The sequence below is a fragment of the Schistocerca nitens genome, chromosome 3 (genome assembly GCF_023898315.1).
Source record: "Schistocerca nitens isolate TAMUIC-IGC-003100 chromosome 3, iqSchNite1.1, whole genome shotgun sequence".
Lineage (NCBI taxonomy): Eukaryota > Metazoa > Arthropoda > Insecta > Orthoptera > Acrididae > Schistocerca > Schistocerca nitens.
Window position 1 is genome coordinate 622,320,106 of NC_064616.1, and position 27,213 is coordinate 622,347,318.

The following is a 27,213-nucleotide window of genomic DNA, read 5'->3' on the forward strand; positions in this document are numbered from 1 at the left end:
AAATTTGCAACTACACAAATTTTTTTCTTCATCATCTGGACTAATGCATTTCTAATGCTTTCTGTGAACAACTTATTACATTCCTCTTTCTGAGATCCAACCATATCATGCTTGGCTTCTTACCTACAGTCACATAATCATAATTTGGCCAATGGCCTTGCCACAGTTGTAACATCAGTTTTCAACAGATCAACGAAGTTGGTGCTGTTCGACTTTGTGAGCACTTGAATGGATGACTGTCCGGGTCTGCCGAGTGCTGTTGGCAAGTGGAGTGCTCTCAGCACCTGTGACGCCAAATGAGGAGAAACTTGACAGAAGTAGCAACTTCGATCATAAAAACTGATGGGAGGCTCAAGATTTGTGAAACACTCATCTGCTATGCTAACAATGTGTACATCTTTTGAGAAATTAGCTATAATATGGTCCAAACAAGCATTTCCACACGTAGGGCTACTTTTAGTATAATATAAATTTAATTTTCTGAATAGGTTTAAAAATGTTTTTGAGTTCATCTGAGACTAAAAAAATGTTGAAACTGACACAAATTGCAATGTTAGTTTTGAATTATAATTTTTTTTATCATTTGCTCAAATCTCTCAAAAAATTATTTGTCACCATTTGGAGATCTGTACAAACTAACAATATTATGATATTCCGGTTGAACAGTCTTACACAACTAAATATGTTTTAGATAATGTTATACCGGGTGATCAAAAAGTCGGTATAAATTTGGAAACTGAATAAATCACTAAATAATGTCGACAGATAGGTACAAATTGACACACATGCTTGGAATGACATGGGGTTTTATTAGAACCAAAAAAATAGAACAGTTCAAAAATGTCTGACAGATGGTGCTCCATCTGATCACATTATCAACAATTAGCATAACAAAGTAAGACAAAGCAAAGATGTGTTCTTTACAGGAAATGTTCAATATGTCCATCATTTGTCAACAATAGCTGTAGTCAAGGAATAATGTTGTGAACAGCACTGTAAAGCATGTCCGCAGCTATGGTGAGGCATTGGCGTTGGATGTTGTCTTTCAGCATCCCTAGAGATGTCAGTCGATCACGATACACTTGCGACTTCAGGTAACTCCAAATCCAATAGTCGCACGGACTGAGGTCTGGGGACCTGGGAGGCCGTTCATGACGAAAGTGGCGGCTGAGCACACGATCACCACCAAACGACACGCTCAAGAGGTCTTTCACGCATCTAGCAATATAGGGTGGAGCGCCATCCTGCATAAACATCGTACGTTCCAGCAGGTGTTTACCAGACAGGCTGGGGATGATGCGTTCTGTAACATATTGGCATACCTCTCACCCGTCACGGTAGCAGTAACTGAAGTTTTGCTGTCCAGCGCCATCTGTCTGACATTTGGTGAACGGTCTTTTTTTCCTAATAAAACCCCATGTCATTCCAAGCTTGTGTGTCAATTTTTACCCCTCTATCTACATTATTCCATGGTTTATTAAGTTTTCAAAATTATACCGACTTTTTGATCACCCGGTATTTTGTCTGATAAATATTGCAACAACCATCCCTTTTTCTCTCAGCACTGCACAATATCACTACCAGAACATACTGGTTATATACGAAAAACTCTACTTGACTTTCTGTATGCTAATGTTCTAAGACACATAATATATCGCATTTTTTTTTATCTTACAAAAGCATTCAAGCTCTAAAAATTTATTCCTAAAACTGAATGTTGAATAGCATGAAGGCAATTAATTTGCATGTTTTGCTTTCTCTCTAAGCCATTAGGATCCTGTGTTTTTACATGAAGTACTTGCACTCTGTGACGACTCCGAAACTAATGGCTTAGTTTTTTTTTATCCCAAAGCCTTTAATATTCCAGAGGAAGATTATCAGTGACGTTTTCCAGAGACGGTTACAGTGTTTTGTCTAAAATAGAAATGGTAGTCTAGTTCAGGGACACTTTCTTGTCCTGCAGTTTTGAAAACCATATGTAAAATGTGTCTATATGCCCTGCTTTCCATAGAGTTGCTAGATTTAGAAGAGTACTTTAAACATTTTTCCTGGCCTGTTCAGGTGCATGCCATGGTTAGTACACAACTCTCCACTAAAGCTCCTTACATCTAAAACATGGCCATAGGTAGCAATTAGAAAGTTTGCAGCTGGCCTAAGGAAATAGAGTGTACATTCTTGTAAAAACAGTGAACGGACTTTCACCACGAGTTTCAACATACTTTATGTACCTCAGAACAAAGCCTTTTCTCAGAGTATTGTACAAACAATTCATAAGTATCATTATTTGTGTGAAAATGATTAGATGTGGCAGTTTTTTTGAAAACAGACCTAGTATTTCTGAGTGAAAATTATTGTTATTTAGGAATTACTTTTATTTCAGTGACAGCACATTTTCTTAATACAATAGTTTAGAGCCAGTAATTTTTTTTCTTCTTTTCATGCAAGAATTATGTAGTTCTTCGTTTATTTGCGTTTCTTTATTCCATTCCTACACTCCACACAAACCATTCCTGTCAATTTTACTTCAGTTGTGATCAACAGACCTCTCCAAGTCCTAACAATTCATCCTTTCGGACAAAAAAATCTGCCTAAATGTATTGAACACCAAGCTACTTTTATACAGAGTTCAGTATTATGAATATGGAACTTCAGCTCCCAAACAATCTTCTTTGCATTTCTACTCACTTTCAGGCAGAGGGGGAGAGAGAGGCGGGGGGGGGGGGGGGGGGGGAGAGAGAGAGAGAGAGAGAGAGAGAGAGAGAGAGAGAGAGAGAGAGAGAGAACCCACCCAGGCCACTCTACTGCTTACTATTTACCTGAAAGAATTCAGACACTCCAGTTGAAATGGAATAAGGTTTCCTTCTGTGCTCTGTAACCAGGACTATTGCCATTGTATGAAGGGCAAAACTGTCCAAACCATATCACTAATCCTATGCTCCAGTCATGTACATTGTTGGACACTCAAGGCAAAAAAGAGGGTGTTCAGTGTCAGCAGAACTGGAGTTCCTGGTCTTTGCTACACTATCATGCTCACCTGACCTGCGGGTGAGCAAAGTATCCTATCAGCATATAGAGTACTGGGATTGGGATGTTGCTGATTAGTCAGATGTCCTCATTATTACAGTGGTTGAACTGCAGTCCACTTAACTCATATGTAAAATATCTATTTTCCTCCTCTCGTTATATATTCCTGATTGTTGCTAATTGCAAGCTGGAACTATCTTCTCATCCACTGACTGCAAGACTGCAACTGCTGCTGCAGCACCATATCAGTGATTTCTGCTCGACATCACAGGAACACCGCCTCTGCTGTCCATATCAGTAAACACCCCCCCCCCCCCAAACAGGAAACAGCAAGTCTGGTTTTCTGAACTAACCGAAGTTGTCCCATTAAGTAGAGGAGACTATGGCACATTTTTTTGGTTTTAGAATATACGGACCAGTCGCATTTATGTCACCACTGCCTATGTTCGACATCAACATGCAAAACCTCTCACAGATAGCAAGTGATAGCACTAGCAATAGAGGGTATATAAAGCATATCTGAGAGGAGGGGGTTATGCAGGAAACAGTGCTGTAGTTGTCATAATGCAGAAATGGAAAGATTTATTTGATGTCCAAACGGGCAAGACCATTGGCTTTCAGGGCAAGGGTGGAAGTGTTTCTGAATCTTCTAAGTTTATAAACTGTTTGTGTGCTGCTGTGGTAAAAATATACTGTACATGGTAAAATAGTGCAATCCAAATCTAGCAACTGTGATGCACTATGAGCCATACATGACATGGGCAAAGAACAGCTGCAGAGACGTGCACAGGCAAATATATGTGCAACTAACTGCCCAGTTGAACCACGGGGCTACCAACAACCATTCAGCCTGGTTCATGCGCCCACAATGACTGCTGTTCGTTGACGATGAAGATTGAAATTTGCACACCAGTACTGCAACTCAACATCCACTAAGTGGTGACAGATGGTACCTTCAGACAAATCACATTTTATGCTCAATCGGGCAGATGGCTAACAGCCACATGTGGTGATAAAATTTATAAAGTCTCTAAATACGGTGTAATTGGAAAATCAATGTAAACTGCATAGAAATGCAGAAAGCTTCCCATCACTTTATAATAACTGTGCTGCTGATATGATCTGTGTGTGTACTAGATAGCAGCTTTTACATTTGCTGTGGTTGTGTACCAGTTTCATAATCAAGGATCTAGAAACTGAATGAATACCATGTAGAAATGAGGAGTCAAATTTATCACACTTTCCAACACTTCTTTTTCATTTACAATAAATTAACAAATTAATATCTGTAGAGATCTAAGTATCATAAAACACCAGTTATGTGTTAAGTAGCTTACTGAAAAGTATGTTTTTTACAAACTGTGGTCAAATTATATTATAAATGAAATACTTAACTCGTTACTAAAATTCGTCTCATCCACTGTGTGTGTGTGTGTGTGTGTGTGTGTGTGTGTGTGTGTGTGTTTGTGTGTGTGTTTTTCCATTACAAAGGAAGGTGATGGATTTTTAACAATAGTTATGCAAGTATATTAGATACTTCTATTTCTTCCATAAATACTGTTTTTTGACATTCAGTAAATAAGTATCTCGTTACTGCCACCTTGTATAAAGGAACTCCTTCCACAAAGAGGGTCCAATTATACATTATAAATCTGTGGTGAATAATCTCAACCTTACACCACTTTAAATGCATTCAGCAATCCAAATGCTGCAAATATTCAAAGTTCATCTTTTAAGTCGTCATCCTCATTAGCACCAGGTGGTGGTGGTCCACCACTACCCTGATACAGTTTTGCTATTATTGGCTGAACAACATCTTCTAATTCCTTCTTCTGCTTCTTAAATTCTTCAGTTGATGCATCCTGGTTGGCTTCAAGCCACTTAATCTTTTCTTCAATTGCCTCCTCCATTGTAGTCTTATCTGAACCACTCACCTACAAGAAAATTTAAAAAATGTACACATTGCTTCCATACTGACCAACACAATTTATTCTTTTACTCTAGGATTAGTTTCAACCACTTGAAAGTTGAATTTAAATTCAAATGCAAACACTGTACAGAAGCTCATTAAATATAAAAAACATCTGATTTAACACTACGAAATTGTGATACACTACTACACTAAAGTATTAACAGTGCAGGGTTCATAGTGAGACCCTTGGGATGCAAACCAACTGTCACTTTATGACCAGTGTTGTAAAGCTTTTGATATGATAGTACAGTACTATATTATACTTTGTGCAACTGATAATACTGTCAGCACCAAAAGTAATACTGAAGTTTCTCTTCACATACTAGAACACTACCTGACCAACACCTTTCAACTGCATTAAATAATTTAATGCTTTTAATGTTACCATGAATGATTGGTATAGTGCTCTTTATGTAATCATATTTCCTCTCTAGTACTAATAAACTATCTCACATTTGTCATACATGTATATTAACATTACCAATAACTATAGCATGTATTCTTATATTACATGTATTCTCAACCAATACAAAATGACATTTTATATGCCACAATTACACATCACCACCTGTAGTACAGTACTCTATGCATGTTGACATTTAAAGACATCACTAGTTAATAAGGACAGAAAAAAAATTTTTTTTAAACAACTCAGTGTTATTTTCTGTCAGGTTATCTTTCAAATTATGCTCTTTATTTTATACCTATTAATTACATATTTATTGGAGTTCAAATGAGGAAGTGTTGTGTCAGAAATGACAAAGCAAGTTAAAGTCTTTTAGCTTCTCCTAGTAAATTCCGTCTCTTACATCCAAGTTTGTGAACCCCCAGATCCTCAGCAACCCTGTGGAAGATTGGATATTGAACTCTGATGGGGAACACTGTCAGGTCAGATGAGAGAAGGAGAAATGCTCCTCCAAAGAATAGGAGTTGAACTATGGACTAACTCATATCCGGAAATACGTCTTTTTAAGGTAAAGTAACAATGAATATGAGAAATGGATCATGGAACGTACAGACATTATATATAATTGGAGCCCTTGGAAGCCTTATTGGAATACTGGAAACATACAGGGTATGTATCAGCCTTGGACAACTAATTTTTCAGTTAAAGCCTCCGAAATGCACATTTCCTTACCAAGGAGAGGATGGCAGAGGAGGAGACCTACAAGGCACTGGAGCAAGCTTATCGACAGTATTCAAAAAATGATATCAAGATGGTGATAGGAGATATAAATGGGAAGGTAGGGCAGGAGTAGCAACCCCCCCCCTCCCTCCCACAGCATTGGTAAATACAGCCTCCATAAAGAGTAATAACATCTACATAGATACTCCACAAGCCACTGTATGGTGCATGGTGGAGGGTACCACTACTAGTCATTTCCTTTCCTGTTCCACTTGCAAATAGACTGAGGGAAAATTACCAACCTATACACCTTTGTACCAGACCTACCTAATTTCTCTTATCTTACCTTTGTGGTCATTACGCACAATGTATGTTGGCGACAGTGGAGTCACTCAGTGGTCAGCATCATATGCCAGTTCTCTACATCTTTTTGATAGTGTTTTTTGAAAAGAATGTCGTCTTATCTCCAGTGATTCCCCATCTGAGTTCCTGAAGCATCTCCGGAACACTTTTGTTCAAATCTACCAGTAACTAATCTAGCAGACTACCTCAAAACTGCTTCAGTGTTTTCCTTCAATCCAACCTGATATTGATCCCAAACACTTTAGCAATGATCAAGAACAAGTCACACCAGCATCCTATATGCAGTCTCCTTTACAGGTGAACCACTAAGTCGACAATTTGCCTTCCCTACCACAGTTCTCACATGCGCGATCCATTTCATATTGTTCTGCAAGGTTACACTCAGCTATTTAAACAAATTGACAATACAGTATTCAACCATTACAGGTTTGTTCTTACTACCCATCAGCATTAACTTACATTTTTCCATATTTTAGGCTAGCTGCCATTTATCACACCAACTAAAATTTTTTTCTGTCATCTTGTATCTTTCTACAGTCATTCAATTTCAACACCTTACTGCACACCATTGCATCATCAGCAAAGAACTGTACATTGTGGCCCTCCCTGACAGCCAAATCGTTTATGTATATAGAGAACAGCAGTCCTATCACACTTCCCTGGGGCACTCCTGACAACACCCTTGTCTCTGATGAACACACGCCACTGAGGACAACATACTAGGTTCTATAACTTGGGAAGTCTTCGAGCTACTTACATATCTGTAAACCTATTCCATATGCTTGTACCTTCTTTAATGGCCTGGAATGGGGCACCATGTCAAATGCTTTCCAAAAATATAGAAATACGGAATCTGCCTATTGCCCTTCATCTATAGTTCACAGTATATCAAGTGAGGAAATGGCAAGCTGGGTTTTGCACAAGTAATGCTTTCTAAAACCACGCTGAGTTGTGAACATAAGCTTCTTTCTCAAGAAAGAACTGAGAAAAATGTTCCAGGATTATGCAGCAAACTAACGTCAGGGATTTTGGCCTAATTTTTGCAGGTCCATTCCTTCCCCTTCTTATGCAATGGAGTCACCTGCCCTTTTTCTAGTCACTAGGGACTTCGTGCTGGCTGAGATTTTCACAACAGATGCAGGCTAGGTAATGGGCCAATGCTGTAGAGTACTCTTTGTGAAACTGACTTGAGGTTTCATCTGGACCTGGTGATTTATTTGCTTTCAACTTTTTCAGTTGTTTCTCTACACCAGGGATGCTTATTATTTCACCCATTCGGGAGTCTGTCCAATGGTCAAATGACGGTATGTTTGTACAATTCTGCAGTGAAATATTTCTGGAACATGAAATTTGAAACTTTGCTTTTGTTTTGCTATCTTCAACTGTTCCATCAGACTGGTCAACAAGGGATTGAATGGAAGTCTTAGACCCACTTAGCAATTTCACAGAGGACGAGAATATTCTTGGGTTCTCTGCCAGACCTTTTGCTAAGGTGCGATTGTAATAGTAGTTGTATACTTCGTGCGTGGACCTTTTCACGGAAGCACAAATCTGTAGTAACCTTAGCTTGTCATTTATCAGTTCCTTTTGAATAGACTGCAACAGCGTCTGCTTACTCAGCATCTTCTGAATTTCGTTGTTAAACCACACTGGATCTTTCCCACCATTTATCCACTTACTACGAACATAACTCCACACCACGATACTCCATCTGCTTAAGCTTTGCCCATAATTCCTCTACATCATCTTACTGGAACTAAGTGATTTCTATTCACTGCCTAAGTGAGATGCTAACAACTGCTTATCTGCTCTATCTAGCAGAAACACTCTGCTAATCTTCTTCAGCGATTTCTTAACTTTCGTAATCTTAATTGCTATAATGATATTCTCTTCGCTAATCTCCGTTTCTATGCTGACACTGTTGATAACGTCCAGCCTAGTTGTAGCTATAACGGGTAAGGTATTTTCATTGCATGTGGGCTGCAGAAGTAGCTGCTGAAGACAGTGTTCAGAAAATGGTATTCCGACTGTGCCTAAATTGCACAACCCCCCCCCCCCCATGACTCCACAGGCAACCCAGTGTATACTCTAAGTTATGACTGTAGACTTACTCTGAATGACTAGAACTGTCACAGAAGAATCAGATGGCAAGTAAAAAACCATCCAACAATTAACTTTGTTTCGCATACACCTGTTATACACAACCAGGTAACTGTCACACTCAGTTTTGACCTCAAGAGAGAACATTTTTGTCAACTGCAATGGACACTCCCCCTCCTACGGCTTCTAATCTGTCTGAAATACATTCCCCATGACTTGCTAAATATCTATGAGCTTTCCATCTGGCATTCCCACCTGTTCTCAGTTCCAAGAATAATTTGAGCACAAGAACTTTCCTGGAGGGCAGTAAATTCAGAAACTTAATTACAAATACAATGACAGTTTACTGAAAAAATTTGACAGTCTAAGTGTGTATTCTGAATGCCATTTGACTTCCCTTGCTGCATATCGACTGGCGAGTGTTCCTCAGAGCACCTTCAATAACCATCCAGCCTAAAAAACAATTATGTGTACTCCGTAAGTACTCTGCTACCTGAGTAGCTCCATGCTTGGTGTAGTGCACCCCTGACCTATCAAGGGGAGTCCTATAAATCCCCTACACGATAACACAGGTCTAGAAATCTGCAGCCAAGACAGTCATAGAGTCAACAAAGCCATTGGTTGAGAACCTCCACTTGGCTCCAAATCGAAGGATCCCAATCAACTCTGGGAAGAATGCTACAAATTGTGAGCTCTGGTAGCACCCCCACCCATGGGGCCAGCAGTCTTCATTATCACTAGCCACCTGTATGAACTGAGGATGGCCTCAGAACCAGGTGGCAGGCATCATCGGTGCTGATGCAAGCCACAACTTGCCGACAACTGCACCCTATAGCTGCAGGCAAGGCTGCCTCCAAATCTCTGATGCTGACCCCAGGCATACAAACTGAATGCACATTTGATTTCTTTCTAGCCCTGAATGCTATCTGCCTAAAGGGCTCCATAAGACACCAAACATTGTAGCTCCGGATAACTAGCAAACCCCTTCCCTGTGTGCCTGCTCTGACACTGCTGAAGGCCCAGCTGTGAGGGTGGATCCACCGCATCAGGTGCACTAAGGTGTGCCTCGAAAGCAGAGCCCATGGGCACAACAAGCGTCACCTGAGATGGCCCATGTGATGCGCCAAATTCTATGCCACCACTACACCCCGACACAGCAACCTAAAGGTGACTTGACTGTATCCACAAGAGCATTCACCTGTTCACAAACTGTTGCCAGCCTCTCATGCATCAGCACACATCCTAACCATCCAAGCAAGACTGACTAAAGCTGTTAACTATAAAAGCAGACATAATACTAGAGATGCAACTTACTACCCTCCTGATGGGTCACCATTGGATGCTAATGCATTAATGAGCAATGTAGATGGTTGTTCAGTGACCAACTACTGATCTACAGAGTGAATGGATTTACTCTTACAAAAATGAGAGATTAAACTTCTTAGATAGAAAAACACGCACTAATAACAATGGAACCTGCCTGATAAATTTTACAGCATACCTTAGGTAAGTTTCCAGCACATGGTTCCAGCATAAAAATATACATAAAATGACCTGGGTGTCACCAGACAACAATACTAGGAACCAAACTGACCACATATTAATAGATGGCATGGCACTGATGTACCATACTACTTATGTTTCAGTGGAATCTGATCACACCCTCCTCACAGCAAAAATTAGAGGGAGAATTTCAAATGCACATAAAAGAGAGAACACAAGAATAGTACCTCAGAAATAGAGGACCCTGTAAAAGATTAACACCTAGCTTTTACTCTGGAAAATACATTGACAGGAATCCTGCAGAACTATACTCATAAATGAGCAGTGGAATAAAATCAGAAGTGAAATACAAGCTGCTGCAGAAGTAGTAATAGGTATGGAACAACAGATCAGAAGGAATGAATGGTGCAATGAGTGTGAGGCAGCAACAAGAATGAAGAATGAAGCATACAAAAACATGCAGGCTAGAAGAACAACAATGCTAGTAGATGACTACTGAGAAAAAGAAAAGGTGTGTTGAAAAGCTGGTTCTGAAAGCAAAGAAGAGAAGCTCTTTCTTCGAAGGTCAATAACCTTGGAAAGGGATTTCAGACAAAAGCAGCACAATGTGGAGGAAAAACAAAAATGGTGAATTGATAGCTTCACAGGAAGTAGTGCTACATTGCTGGGAAGAGCACTCTAAGGAATAATTATATTCAGAATACTGAAGCATGGGAACTAACTGAAAACCCAACAAGTAGAAGAAGAGGAAAATAGGATGACCACAATGCAAGAGATTAAGCTAGCAATAAAGGAACTAGTCAACAATTGGTTACCTGGCAATGACAACCTTCCAGTTGAACTTATTAAGTAGGTGATGGAGAAAATCTAGTTAAATGCATGCAAACCTGATCTCATATGTACACACAAAAATCATCCCATATGATTGGAATATTGTAGTAGTATCTGCTGTACATAAGAAAGGGGGGCATCCTGCGATGTACGAACTACAGGGGAATTTCATTACTGAACGCCCCCATATACAATATTCTCCTCCCTGATTTGCACCCATGTAAAAGCTTTTGCAGAAAAAGCAATTGGGAGATATCAGGCAGGCTTTAGACCTGGCAAATCACCTATAGACCAAATATCCACCCAGAGACAGATATTAGGGGAAAACAAAAGGGAATACCATATAGAAACATCGTATTTCCTGATTTTAAAGCAGCATATGACATCATATAAAGAAACAAGCTTACTGAAGCCACGGATGAACTAGGCATACAACAACAGTTAATATACCTCATAGATCTGATTATGAGAAAAGTAGTAAGTGAAGCATAGATACAAAGAAATTTATGCATCAAGTTTTGGAACTAACTATGGACTGAGGAGGTAACGGAATGCAGTCTCACGTATGGTTTTTGACATAGCGCTACAAAAGGTAGGCACAATAAACATCGTAATGGGGTAATTTCTGGCCTATGCAAATGATGTAGATACTACTGCAAGAACAGAACGAGCTGATTAAGAAACATACAGGGCACTCGTGGCAGCAGCTATAGAAATGGGACTGGAAGTGAAGAGCAATAAAGCCAAAGACATAAATAATAAGTCCAGAACTAAACACAATGTTAGAAATTCACCAAGTGCAAACAGAATCTGTTAGGGAATTCTGTTTATCTGGGAACACTGGTAACATCACAGAATTATATTAGTAAGGAAATAAAGCGGCATATCGACCTAGCTAATACGTCCTATTATGGGCTGGCCCTACAACTTAAAAGTCAAGAAATCTGCCCAGAACAACAAAATGTCAACTGTATAAAACTTTACTACATCCAGTATTAACATAGGGCTTAGGTGCATGAACACACAACAGTGAGAAAAGCTAACCGGATTTTTCGAATGAAAGGTTGTGCAGAAACTATGGAGTGACTAATGAAGATGGAATATGGCATAGACGATATAATTTTGAACTTTACAGATTACATAAAGATCTTGACATCAAAGTTCATTACAATAAACTGCCCGATATGTGTCACCATGTTTTTCGCAGGGAACATGAGAAGCCAACAAAAAATAGCATTGCTACTAAACCCAGTGGGATGAAGAAGCAGGGAAAGACCAAGACTGATACTTTGATTACAAGAAGATTTAAAAATTATTAGTGTCAGAGGCTGGAGACAAGACACTAGACAGGGAAGAGTGGAATGATGTCCTAGAGCAGGCCAAGGCCCATTAAGAGCTGTAAAGCCAGGAAGAATTATATATTTATTGTCACCACACATCTCATTTATTTCCATAACTAAAAAAGTTTACTTCAAGCCTGTTAATATTATCCACTTACACAACAAATACCACCACATCCTAACAGAGTCTTACGTTTATCGAAAGAAAGCACTCTCTTAATGTCTAATTTCTATTTGGAGACAATACGCTGTGAACACTGATCTTTACCACCTCAAGATACTTTTTGTTTATAAGTAAAATAAAAGTAGCAAGCTATCAGGATTCACAACCGATACAAAAGAGTTACATGTTTGCACCTGTTACTGTACTTCAAAGTAGTCACCATTGTTGTGTAGAACCCATTGCCAGCAATGTGGGAGGTGTAGTATACCATTAGCAGAGCCTGTTCTGTTGATGGTGCGAGTAGAACGGCCTACTGCCTGTCGAATCTCTGGAACAGTTCTGAAGCGAATGCCACCATCAATTCCAAGTATTACTGTTCGTTTCTGGAGCATCACCTGCGACCAGCTTTGCAAAAGAAGCAGCGACACTTTCTGCACAACCCACCCATCATTTTGCATGACAATGTGCAGGCACATACAGTGCTGCTTTGTTCAGTCGATGGGACTGGAAAGTACTGTTACCATCCCCCATACTCCCCGGACTTAAGTCCTTGTGACTGATTTGATTCCAAAGATGAAGGAACCATTCATGGCAATCACTTCAGAACTGTTCCAGAGATTTGACAGGCAGCAGACCCACTCCATTAGTACCATAAGCAGAACAGGCTCTGTTAACGGTATACTACGCCTTCTACATCGCTGGCAACAGGTTCAACACCACACTGTTGACTACTCTGAAGGACAGTAACAGGTGCAAACACGTAAATTTTGTGTCGGTTGTGAATAAATAGTTGCCACTATTTAAGTTCCAACCCTCATAAATTGAGGGTGGGTGGGGGGAGGTGACAACCTGTACCGAGTGACAATTTACACTCTTGAGCCTATATTTCAACACTGAAGCCAAACTGCTTTCAGTACAACAGCAGACTTTTAGCAATGTCCATATTTTCCACTGGCATGAAAAGTTGCTATTTCATTAAATTTTGAAAGGATTTGTATCCTTTCTGAATATCTATATTGCAGAGACCTGCAGGTAAACATAACAGGCTCTTTGCCAAGTCGTCATTAATGGAGTTCATCATCGTCATCCTATTATTGAAACAAAAACCTACTGCTGTGAACTCCACAGAGTCTTATGTATCTGTGACCACAAGAGCTGGCACCAGAGCCTCAAGGTACAGCCCAGTTCGTTTCACTATTTCCTTCACTTCTGCCTGAGGTAGTACACATTTTTACAACATTTTGCTAGTTTCATCATTAACAATTTCTTTTCCCATAATAATGAATCCACCTTTAAACCATTCTAATATTTAATCAATGTAGCAGTCTTAACTGCCAATGTCATTTCCCATTTGTTTTACAGCAAATCTTACAAAAAAAATTATGCATTTTGGAGAGATCATTAATTCTGTTCATCAAACTTATGCTTTCGCATGACAAATGTAAATATGAAAACCATCAAATACAGCACATCAGCTTCAAAAACACACAAATCAACATGGCACCTGCTTGGTTGCTCCAAACAAACAATTTCAGTACGAGACGTGACATCGCCCAAACATGGTTCTGGTAGCAGAACAACACAATTATCGCAATATTAACTAAACATTATTTTGAGAAATAAATTTGTGGAAACAGCCTGGTCCATAGTATAGCTCGAGAGACTGAACTAAACAAAACAATGAGGTGTCTGTTGTTTAATATTCAGGCACATATTGTATGCCTTCTGGCTTACCACTGCAGTCAGAGACTGACGAGTGTCTCTCAATGACATCTATGTATATGGCATGCTCTTGAGTCAGTATACACTAAAAACGATCTTTGTTATGCACATTTTAAGCATTTTTTTCTTTGTGTTAATTCTCACACTATATTCTTTCAGAATATTTCCACAAAACTGAATCAAATTGTTTCTCTTCATAATGATAAACAGTGATAAATTTCTGAGCAAGTCTTTAAGAGGGGCAGTCAATTAAATAAAAAAAATATAGGGTACTATTTAAAAAAAAACACTGCTGTTCATATCTTCGTTAACTAATGAAGTTACAAGAAAGGATATCATGCTGGTTAATGTACCCCCCTGGTAGCTGAACAGAATCTGCTCAATATATTTTAAATTTGCTTTGAGACAAAAGAGAGTGGGGCATTTAAGAAAACTGGGAGACCCTGTGTAGTGTAGGAGCTGTCACTCTTAGTCTATATTTGAATAAGTTTGCCTAAAATACTCATGAGTCAACAAATGAGAATGCAGAGGGGTAACAACTTATTTATAAAATGATATGTAGTACTGAGACATAACTTTTGAGCTAACCTTCCAATGCAAGTTCACCCACAACCAACATACCAACCTACAGTCCTAACATTTAATACCTGTACATTAGATGTAGGTTTTCCCCCCATTTTTATTTATTGTTTCCACCTTGGGACTTCCACATCATTACTTCTCATTTCTAAATCAAGTAATTTTGACACTTATTTTCTATTATACCTTTAGATAGCATAACTTGTCTATGTACACCATCCATCCGAAAAGTTCCAAGACTTATTGTAATTCCTGGTGCACAAACAAGATCAGAGCATTAATCATGGCAGTAGCTTTAACTAACAACTGCAACCAGATGTTCATTCAACCAGTCCGTTGTGAGCACACCACTTAAGTAGCGGACATATTACCATGGTGTGTCAACATCTAGTCACAATTAACAAAGGGGTAACTTCTCTAAATGAAATTTATGGCATCCAGACTGTTTTGAAGAAGAGGAAATGTTCATCCCAAACACACCTCGAGTCCAGAACAAAAACTATGCATGGATTGAAAAGCACAATGTGGACAATTATTCTCTGGAAAAAAAAAATCATGGATGACAAGACTTATCAATATGAAACTATCACAAAAAAACAGCACAGAAAAATGACATGAAGGGTAAGTACTTTGGCAATATGACCAAAATTCAAGCCGCCGTGATGCACGAGCTTAATGTCCCACAGGAGGTGGTTTCTGACAGTTTCAGATGATTGTATGAATGTTCTGTATGTTATACACAAGGAGGTGGGAGGAGCGTATTTAATAAATCCACCTGAAGCATTAAAACCACAGTTTTAACATTTCTTTATTTTTTTACTAGTCCAGTCTTTAAACATTTTTGACCGACATGGTATGTAGGTACCATTAGATACAATAAAATAGCGACTTAAAATATGGTTTTCGTCATTAGCAAAATGTGTAACAGCTGCAGAATCCAACACCAACAAACTACAGACTTAAAACTGTTACACAGTGTAATACAAGGAGGCTAAAATTGTGTAACTGAGCACTGTTTCCCCTTATGAAAGCATGGTAACTTGTTTGCCAAGATATGCAGTGTATTAGAGGAACTAACACTTCCAATGAAAGAACACTGTATCCATCTCATTATGTAAATGCAGCAAGATCCCAGGCAGAAAACAACCTACCGCCATGAACATCCAGTTAAAAAAAATACAGCACACAAAGCAACAAACTACTTTCAATATATGGTCATCAGGACATTGCTCTAAATGAGGTAAATCAGAAATTTTCTTCAGCACCATGTGACTAGATGATTGCAGAAACACTTTCTTGCTTAAGTAGCACTGTGTTTAGGGGACACAGTGGTAATTAAACAGCCACACAACATCAAAATTCTCTTATTCTTTATATTACCTTTGCCCCAAGCTTTTCTTTATCTGACAGCTGGTTTTTCAGAGAGTAGGCATACGATTCCAATTCATTGCGAGCTTCAACACGCTCTTTCAGCTTTTTATCATCGTCGGCAAACTTTTCTGCATCTTTGATCATTCGCTCTATGTCATCAGGAGTTAATCTATTCTGGTCATTTGTGATAACAATCTTCTCACGATTGCCAGTGCCTTTATCTTCTGCTGAAACCTGCAAAACAAAAAATCAACCTTATAGGTGTATCAAATATAAAAGCAGTCATAAAGCATACATTCTTACACAACTGCGCCATAGCAGAATAAAAATGATTAGCTCACTTGTATGTGAGCCTGTCTGCAATTTGACATCTCCCTAAGGTAAGTAGCAATCTATCCATTCATAATATTGTTCCTCCACCCTGAATTTTATTTCAATCAAATAATAGATAAACATTCAGATGTGACTGGCCGAATGTTTGAACGAGGATCAAAGAAACAAGCAAAAATCAAGGTTCTAGCTGAACAATCACATCTCATCATAACCTCTTCACATCTGAACTTTCAATCTTGTAAATGGCAGCCTCCCTACTAAAATGTCTCGTCATCCAACACTTTTGGTTGGAGACCAACAGCTGGGCTACTGAAACAGTCCCACATACAGCTTCTCATTATTAACATACAACTGGTTACACCTGGAGTAGCAATCTACCTAGAAAGCAAGGACAATTAGTTCTGTCACATTGGGGGGGGGGGGGGGGGGGGGGGGGAACAGACAGCGAGGTCATCAGTCTCACCGGATTAGAGAATTATGGGGAAGGAAGTTGGCCATGCCCTTTCAAAGGAACCATCCCAGCATTTGCCTGGAGCGATTTGGGAAATCACCGAAAACCTAAATAAGAATAGCCAGACATGAGATTGAACCGTCGTCCTCCGGAATGCGAGTCCAGTGTGCTAACCAATGCGCCACCTTCCTCAGTCACAGTGTGGAGATTTAAGGTCTAAGTTCAGGTCATGTCTGCCAGTGATTCAAGAAATATTGCAGCAATGGTACACTGTAGATATACAGCAAACACTTTTTCTCCCTCACAAGACCCTATCCTGGCACCACCCTTTAACAGGATAGTGGTCATCCACAAACCACGCATATGAACTAGTTGTGTGAAGCTGGGATACACTTCACCACCAAGCTTTCATGCTGTACCTGACAAAACATGGTTGAGTACATCTTTGCTATCAACCCATTCCAGTGCCAGTGTTCGGGTAAATGGGAACCACTTACAACTGTTGTAAGCTAAGTTGCCTCAATAGAAAATAAAACAGCACTATGAAAGCCTTCTCAACAAAACTGCTCATTCCAAGGCTTGATGTCATGCAATCTTGACATGGGTCAGTACACTTTTACCACCTGTACTTATGTTTCATTTTATTTTTACTCACAAAATTTCCCACACCTAAACACAGGATTTCATTTTCTCTGATGTCCTTTAAGTTTTCAGACAGTGTATACTTGATAGAATGAAAGAATTGAGCTCAGCCCAGCTTTTAGCCTCAGTATATTTAAAAGCAACTTTAACAATGTTCACTGGTATAACAGATTTTGAATAAAGAGTGATTTTCCTGCAGGAGGCAGCAAAGTTTCAATAAGTTCCCATTTTCCACTACATGCTATATGCTAAAATCTTATTATATTTTAAATTTCACATACCTGAAGAATGCCATTGGCATCTATTTCAAATGTCACTTCAATCTGTGGAACACCTCGTGGAGCTGGGGGTATCCCAGTTAAGTCAAATTTTCCTAGCAGATGGTTGTCTTTTGTCATGGGTCTTTCTCCTTCATAAACCTGTAAGAAAACCACAATTTTAATGCTCAACCATGTTGACAATATGGAAACAAAACGTAACTTTCTAAAATAACATACCTGAATTGTTACTGTGTGCTGGTTGTCAGATGCAGTAGAAAATATCTGTGACTTCTTTGTTGGTATCACAGTATTTCTTGGTATCAGTTTAGTCATCACCCCTCCAACAGTTTCAATGCCCATAGTCAGGGGATTAACATCCAAAAGAACAATTGCATCTGTGTCTTGTTCACCAGACAACACACCTGCCTGCACAGCAGCACCATATGCAACTGCTTCATCAGGATTTATACCCCTTGATGGTTCTTTGCCACCAAAGAATTCCTTTACTAACTGTTGTACTTTCGGTATCCTTGTGCTTCCACCTACTAAAACTATTTCATCAACATCATTCTTGTTCATGTCAGCATCCTCCAATACTTTCTGCACAGGCTTCATTGTAGATCTGAACAAATCCTAAATGCAACAAAAACCCAATATAAATAGCACACCACAGGGACAGGGCACAAAGAAATCACCCAGCTTACTAACTTACCATATTAAGCTCTTCAAACTTTGCCCTTGTCAGTGTCTCTGAAAAATCTTCTCCTTCGAAGAAACTTTCAATTTCTATTCTGACTTGGTGACCAGAAGAAAGAGCTCTCTTTGCTTTTTCAACTTCACGGCGAAGCTTCTGCACAGCTCTGTTATCTTTACGAATGTCCTTTCCTTTCTTCTTCTTGTACAGTTTAATAAAATGGTCCATTACACGCTGATCAAAGTCCTCTCCACCTAAGTGAGTATCTCCATTTGTTGACACAACCTACAACCAAAATTAATACTTCCACTTAAACACTAAATAAAAGTCACAAATAAAGAAAGATAAAACTACTTTCTTGTATTTAAAAATTGATTCCTACACGTTAAGTTAGAATGAGGAATGTCGTGTAAGTATGAGATCTTTGTGGGAGGCGGGGGAGCAAGATTCCAATATTTAGCTATGTTTTAGGAAAAATGTCCTAAACTAGCTCAAGATTAGTCTACATTCTGCACTAGCTTTCGGATAATTCACTCTGGAAATCCCCAAAGTGGTTGCTCCACAGCACTCCATTTAACTTAGGTATGTACACTCAAGGCCAATACAACAAAATGATTCAAAATGCCTGCTTTAGTGTAAAAGTCAGTTCTACATTTTTAGACTATATAGGCCTACTTTCACAACTTTCTAAAAAGAAAACAATCAAACCCCGTTATTGTCAACACTAATATCCCCCCCCCCCCTCCACACCCAAATGCCATAACTGGTTTCTGGAATCACTATTTTAATCGGAAACATGTAAACCATAATAATGCATAACTACAGCCAATTACAAACCCTACAAGCTATAACACAACTACTTGTGAGATTCAGTGGAACTTTTGCTACACTGTGTAAAACAGTTCTCTCTACATAAGGATCTGTACTATTCGTAGATTTGTAAACACTGTATGTTTAGTCCGATTAACAAAATTAACTATTTCTTCAACTTATCAATACGTAAACTAATGTTCTAACTGCACACAACCATTTAAATACCATTACAGAAGACCCATATAAGAACCAATTTTAACTAGTAAGTTTTAGCTTCCAATCCTTGTGTATCATACACTGTCATAATGACATTTCACAAACCCAACAAAGGTTAGATGAACAAAAGGGAAATTAGTTGGCAAACCTCTAACATAAGCACACAATTCTGGCAAGCTTTTCATGTGCTGTCATTATTGTAGATTTGAGGCAACAGCTACGTTCACAACCAATACATCATGAACTATGAATTTGCACTGACACCTACAGTACAAATTCCAACACTTTACTCCTAATCCTCCACTTTTAGTAACCTATGGACTTTGCCATTAGTGTCTTCTGTTTGCTGTCAAAATGTTCTCAGCATTGGTTAAACTTGTTATCTTGCCTTGCTAGTTTTGAATTACTCATGTCAGAATGAATTGAGAAAGCAGACAATTTTCTATCACGAGAAACAACTCACATTTCTGTTTTGGCAATACTCACCAAAGACGGGGTAAAAAAAAAAAAATATGAAAATTTTTTGAGTGCACTGCATGATTAAGATGGAGCTTACTTCCATCATTCTCCCCACATCAACCTACTAAAATTTTTTGTATTCTCAAATATTACACCAATATTCAGGGAGACAACTACACAGTACTGTAGTTTCTGCATATAACCCACAAATACTCTAGTACCTTAATGCTTCATAAACAAGCATACTTATCTGACTGTTTCACTATCTTGCCTAAAAATTACAACAAATACCACTCTAAATTTGCCTAAATGCTCTGTAAATCTATAAATCTGTGTGTTCGTGTAAAGTATGGGCTGTACTTATGGTAACAGCTTTTGTACCAATGATCAAGTACAGTAGGAACTATTCTAGTAGTTCTAAATCCCTCTAGCAAACACATGTATTTCAAAAAGCTGAATTTTTTTGTGCTCAAATGTGCTGAAAATGTTGGACATATACTCCTGCCATAAGTTACAAAACTTTCCTGGGAGCACACAAAACAATTAGACTACTGTTATTCATAGAAAGTAGCACCATACCTCAAACACTCCATTGTCAATAGTTAGCAATGATACATCAAAAGTACCACCACCAAGATCGAAGACCAGGACATTCTTCTCTCCTTCCCTTTTATCTAAACCATAAGCAATTGCAGCTGCAGTTGGCTCATTGATTATTCTCATTACAACAAGTCCAGAAATAGTGCCAGCATCTTTCGTTGCTTGGCGCTGAGCATCATTGAAGTATGCTGGTACAGTGACTACAGCATGGGTGACCTTAAAATATAATTACATTTTGCAATTTCAGCACACTAATTGAAATATATCGCTTAGAAATAAGATTGCAAATACACAAAATAGGCTTTAAAAATATTATAAATACACAGCAAATGGACTTTGTTAGCTACTCCCTAAACAATATGAAATCACAGCCAGCTGAAGTACCCTTTGAAAATTATGCTCGTGATAATTTAATTGATTGATGATTAAACAGATAGAAAACATAAGAGTATGAAAAAGTGGGCACAGAAGAGTAATTCACAAATACTAAGCTTATTTCAACCAAAACAATGTTCTTTATGCTCCACTTTATTTCACTGTTTGCATCCTGAACTTCCCTCACAGTAAAACTAGACCAAAGCAGCCAATCCTTTGTGGCCCTTTCGAAGTATGGTTACAAGTGCTTGTGCACTGAATGTTACTTTCTAGTTACACGGTGAACCTAAATGCCAAAAGTTTTTTAGGTTGTTCAGGGACATTATCCAAGTGTTTTTGTATAAGAGGCTCTTTATCTCCAGCAGCTTATTACAGAGCAGTACAGGAATTTTAATTTACTTCATTTGCTACCCCTATTACTTATGTTTCTGTGAAAATACATTTTACTACAGTGAGAAATACTAATATTCAAACATTTGGCATGGTTGCTATTGCTGCAGAAACAGCATAAATGTCAAGCCACATTCAGAAAGTAGACAGGAGTGCTTGTGCCAACTCTTCATCAGCAAACCTACCCACATAGCTGTTTATCACTGTTAATGTATTAACAACACTGCCAGGAAAAAAAAGTTTGTTTCCAACAGACCATGCACATAGCTTCAACATATGCTCTGCTGTGCACTTTCAGTTCAATCCAGCTGTAAAGAGACTAAGAAAAATTAAATTTCTCTTAACAAGCCACTGGACACCACAGGTCATTTATACCAAAATATTCAGAAAACATCTGAACGACACCTAAAATTTTCAGTTTTGGTTCACCCTGTATAACCTATCACTGACCACAACTCTTACCTACTTAAGATGCCTTATTCAGCTAAAAAAGTTAACAAAGTCGTGAATTTTTGTCCAATCTTATAAACAGGACATTTACATTCAGAAGTCCTTAACACATCATCTGATTTACCATTAAAAGACAAAAATTTGTTAAGCTTTACATTTATGCTATCTTCAGCTATACTTCTAGACAAATTACAAGTTGGAAACTACTACTAAATCAGTATAGAATTTAGTATTTTAGCTAAGAATACATGGTAGTTGTTGGGAATAGAGAATACATTTGTATTCTAAAGTAAAAAAAAAGTGGGGTGCTTTTCTCCAGTCTCACTATCCAGACTTTGTGAAGCAGTGTCTAAAATTATAAAATGTTAAAGTCAGTCACTGAACACAAAATATCTACAATTTTTATCCCTCAAACAATATCACCAATTTCCCCTTATACCCCTTAACATATCTGTAATGGGCATATCCATTCGTTATTTACATTTTCAGTTCCATGATGAACTGCCAAACTTTCTCTTATCCTTAAGCCCTGTTTCCATTGTTCCACCAGCCTGGCACCAGTACACGCATGCATGCTACTAACCTTGTACACAGCTCTAGCACCATTCTCATTATGCTGGCAACTAATTGCAGCCACAGGGACTACATAAAAAGAACTCCCCAAGATACAGCAATGCTTGCCATCCACTTTAGAAAGATCGAAAATTAATTGCCATATACTTATTGGTGGGTTATGGAGTACAGATTTAGATTTCAGTTTAGCAGAATTTAAAACAGTAAAATGAAAGCTATGAGAACAAGAAGGCGTTAATATGATACAGTGACGCTATTAAACAGTGTGGAAACTTGTGTCATACAATCAAGTATGTGGTTAAAGTGCACTTACGGTGTTTATGGCTCTTCCACTGCATGCTGCTGTTTGCAATTTGTTTCCACTGATCATAACCAATTGGGTTATAGGAGACAATTGCCAAATCTAATGACTTGTTTTGGCAGACAATATGTATTTATTACTTTCTGGACATGGGCAGCATGAGTGACAGTTATTGACCTGGCTATTATGGATTAAAGGATTTGTTACTGGTTTTTGCATATATTTATATTTCTCTGAATATAACAGGATTTTTTGGGATACTTTATTATTATTTTTTTTTTCCAGCATGTAGTTTGGTTGTGTGTTGAAGCCAACCAATGTGACTTCAGGAAAATGGGCTGGGGCGACAGACTAATCTGCAGTGTAGATTAATGATCATTTTGAAACTCAGTGAGGTATTTTTAAAATGTCCAGGTTTCCAAGATGGTTGTTACCACAGGAACCTAATAGTATAGTTTCAATTTTACATAATATTGTGTTTTATATGACAATTTGCACAATGTATTCCATTGAACCACCACGCAACTTCACATCACGACATTTATCGAACACAATTATGATTGGTTCTGCCGTCTTGTCTATCCATTTGATTTTCATCGAACTTCCTTCCCATGTTCCACCCTGCTCACAGTAACCAACTACAGCATGTAACAGAAAAACCATCAACACCATATGTGCTCTTTACTCGTGTGAACTTTAACTAAGACAGTGATACAACCTCATATGTACATGGGAGTTTTAGGAGGGGATGTTTTGGTCATACTTCAGATCAGAAATATTTAAACAGAGCAGTTGGGTACACTGTAAACCTTTTCCAATGGGCTTAGTCTTCTGCTGTTAAAATATGAAGTTTTAACTCACTATTAATGGCATATGTGTGATTAAATGAGGTCAGCTACACTATTTTACATTTATGTAATGACTTTTGCTGCTTCAGTCACTTTTTACTGATATTTATTACCATGACAAGCTTTCGCAGCATGCTGCCATCAGCTGCATTACAGTTATATGCATATTTATCTAAATGTGTGAATTTTTTGGTCGGTGTGCCAGTGGTATTATGTATTTAAATTCAGTTCTGTACGGAAAGAGCCACCATTTTTAACAGTTAACACTTATTAGTCCTAAACTGATAATATATCCCTCAAACTTCAGAAGTATTAAAATTGGACACTGCAGAGAAACTGCTACTACATATTGCCAAGAGAATTTACCCCTGAATTTCCAGCCCAACTTCTTCACTCTTGTCATTTATAGGTCACAGGTTTCTGTTAATCCAATAGTAGTGTATGAAAAATTTATTTGTAGGACTAAGTCTAATTTACTGAATCATTTGCAAATACTTCTATTGCAGCTAAATACTTGTGATTAAAAAGTAAATAAAATTTGAAAACTATGACACATATACACACTGTGTGCAAAAATGTAACATCACCTTTTCTCAATATATCCTTGAGGCCAGTTTCCACAGAAAAACTTATCTCAAGGTTAATTTTCATAAACCTATGACAAAGTTACACTTCAAACATGCTCAACAAATCCAGCAGTTGATTATAGCTACTATGTCATGAAAATACAGTATACATACTGTAGCACCTATACCTTTAGTGTACCAGGCAGTTTCCCCAGAAAACTTAGTAACTGCTCAACAGCCACTGTGTATACATTAAGTTTACATTCAACAAGTCTAACACACTAAAGTTATTCCACATCCCCTGTCAAATACTTCTGAAGTAAAGTCAATCTAAAAGTTTTTCATACTTTTTTTAGAACAATATTTTACCATCTATTATAAATGATAAATACCAAAGTCTTTATTGTAAAAGTCTTTCACATTTCCTCCATTTCTTTCTCAGCACTACACTTGGTCAGCAGCAAGGCCCTGGGCAAATGCACAAAATATCCAGCCATTGCTGAAATACCAATATTTATAAAAACTGTCCAACTGACTTAAGGACACAAAACGTTTTGTAGCAATGTAATAACCTTTCCCCTTTCAAAAAGTTTCACTCTACAAGCATTTACTATAAGGGCAGGAAAGGTAGAAAATAGCTCCTTGCACACACATTAACAAATCTGCTGTTTGAATAACAAACTGTGCAACAAGAAGCTGAAGATGCACTGTGAAAGACTAAGCAAATACAGTGCATCAAAAAGTTAAATTTGAACATGAATATTCATTGGTACACATTACTTACAGCAGTCTGTTATGTCTTTTAAATGTACCAAAACAATGCCCACAATCTGAAACATTGCAATCAAGTAGGTTGCGTACAACGGGATGCTACAGGAATTTATACTTTCAACAAGTCTCTATTTTGAGCTTCAGTTTCTAATCAAACACTGTACCTGAAAAGTATAGTTTTATTGTTGCTATGCAATTAACCATTTAAAAATACATTACCTTTTTCCCTAAATATGCTTCGGCAGTTTCCTTCATTTTGCCAAGCACCATAGCAGAAATTTCCTCAGGAGCAAACATTTTTTCACCTTGTGATGTTGCCACCTGTATATGTGGTTTGCTGTTTTTCTCCTTCACCTAAAACGACGATGAAAATCGTTGCAACTGCAATCATTTATTTTTAAAAATCTTAAATGACTTAGTGTCATATTGATACTACAGTACCTTAAAAGGAAAGAATTTAATGTCATGCTGTACTGTTGGGTCAGTCCACTCTCTGCCGATCAAACGCTTCGCGTCGAACACAGTATTTTCTGGATTCGTTGTAAGCTGATTCTTAGCAGCATCTCCAATTAATCTTTCGCCATCTGGGGTGAATGCAACGTATGAAGGTGTAATACGATTACCTTGATCGTTTGCAATTATTTCTACTCTGCCATTCTTGTATACCCCAACACTATTAACACAAAACATTAAAATAAATTAGGTAAAATGTTTTCGTTGTTTACCTTGGAAGAGGATACACAATCCATATGCCGGTGACAAATATCCACCACACAGGAATTTTACTTACCAGGAATAAGTTGTTCCCAAATCAATCCCAATTACTGTTCCAACTTCCTTATTCTTCTCTTCTTTCGCTAAGCAAATACTGATTATTACGGCTAGAAACGCCGACAAACATTGGACACGCATGGTTTCTGAAATCAAATCTGTCATAACATAATTAGAATTTAACGTCTGGAACTAAAATCATTTGCTACATGCGTACCTGGTATAAGATAGAGCAACTTACTTACTTTCGCAGTAAAAACTTAATAGATCCTCCAGTAAGCTAACTCACACGTATATACCACTAACATTCAAACACACATTGTCGACTACAAGGCACGCTACGTCAATTCCGTGAGTTGGGGTTATTGGTCATAGCGTGTAGTCTGCGGAACCCTATTGGTCCCAAGTCTCAGAGGTGGCTAAATTCTATTGGTTCACGCATGGCAGATCGCAGGAGCCCTCTGAAGTCAATGAACATTTTTTATGCGAGCTTGCTTGAAAAATTAGAACGATCTATCGCCGTTCTTCGTCTTGGAGGCAAACCTCAATTTGAATTCTAACTTCAAATTAGACTTAGACTGACATTTATTTTACTTATTTATCTTTATGCATTCAAAGGATCACTTCACAATGACATAGGATTTGTCAAGGTAATACATTGCAAATCCATTGACCAAAATCTACAACACACAGCATACATAACATGCTTTCTGAGGATATGACTGGTAACCTTATGGGAATAGGACAGGTGGTCGGTAGTGATCTTCATTAAGGAACCATTCCGGCATCTGCCGTAACGATCACCGAAAACCCAAATCAGGATAACTGGACTGAGAAGCTCCATTCTCCCGATTATGAGTCAGTGACTTAACAGCTGCACTGTCTCATTCGCTAATTTCAGGATATTTGTACAGTAATATTATGTTAAAGTTAAATCACTGCAAAAACAGTAGTTCGTCATGACTGAATATATACTGAGCTTCGATAATATGCGTAGATATTTGGAAAAGCTCATAAGATAATTAATAAACGTGAAACTTCTGGGTCTTATAGTCATGGTCCAAGAAACATTTTTGTTCCTAATGGTACGTCCAGACATTTGTTGGATATCTTCAGAGGTACTCCTGCATCCTCTGAGCTAGCAAGGTTCATGGACCACGACCATACAACACGGAAGGTTCTCCAGAAACTAAAACAAATGGTCCTGAAAGTCTTAACTTAAAGTTTACCTCCTTATACTTCTTCGTTCGGTTGTAGGGAGCTTTGTGAAGCTACTTTCGCGATTGATACTCTCTTAATTTGGTGTACTATGAGCCACCAGTCTGTAAAATTGTATGTTCTTTGCCCCTTTAAGCCGGCCGCGGAGGTCTCGCGGTTCTAGGCGCGCAGTCCGGAACAGTGCGACTGCTACGGTCGCAGGTTCGAATCCTGCCTTGGGCATGGATGTGTGTGATGTCCTTAGGTTAGTTAGGTTTAAGTAGTTCTAAGTTCTAGGGGACTGATAACCACAGCAGTTGAGTCCCATAGTGCTCAGAGCCATTTGAACCATTTGCCCCTTTAATCCTTTTTTTTGTTTTGTTTTTGACAGTGTCCTGTACAATTTTTT

At 38.3% G+C, this 27,213-nt stretch overlaps 1 protein-coding gene across 3 annotated transcripts; it reads right to left on the bottom strand.

Annotated features, from left to right (window-relative positions):
- Positions 1 to 4,229: 4,229 nt before the first annotated feature.
- On the bottom strand, positions 4,230 to 26,007 carry LOC126248566 (endoplasmic reticulum chaperone BiP). Of its 3 annotated transcripts, none has more exons than XM_049949661.1 (10): positions 25,853 to 26,007; positions 25,627 to 25,765; positions 25,278 to 25,509; positions 25,056 to 25,190; positions 20,542 to 20,778; positions 18,493 to 18,759; positions 18,018 to 18,413; positions 17,802 to 17,939; positions 16,104 to 16,328; positions 4,230 to 4,958 (listed from the first exon to the last, which is right to left on the bottom strand). In XM_049949661.1, exons 2-10 carry the CDS (start codon positions 25,746 to 25,748, stop codon positions 4,743 to 4,745), a joined length of 1,968 nt encoding a protein of 655 aa, XP_049805618.1. In that variant the 5' UTR covers positions 25,749 to 25,765; positions 25,853 to 26,007; the 3' UTR covers positions 4,230 to 4,742. The 3 variants fall into 3 exon arrangements, with proteins under 3 accessions (XP_049805618.1, XP_049805619.1, XP_049805620.1); XM_049949662.1 differs by having other exon boundaries at positions 25,849 to 25,995; XM_049949663.1 differs by having other exon boundaries at positions 25,845 to 25,986.
- Positions 26,008 to 27,213: the final 1,206 nt, after the last annotated feature.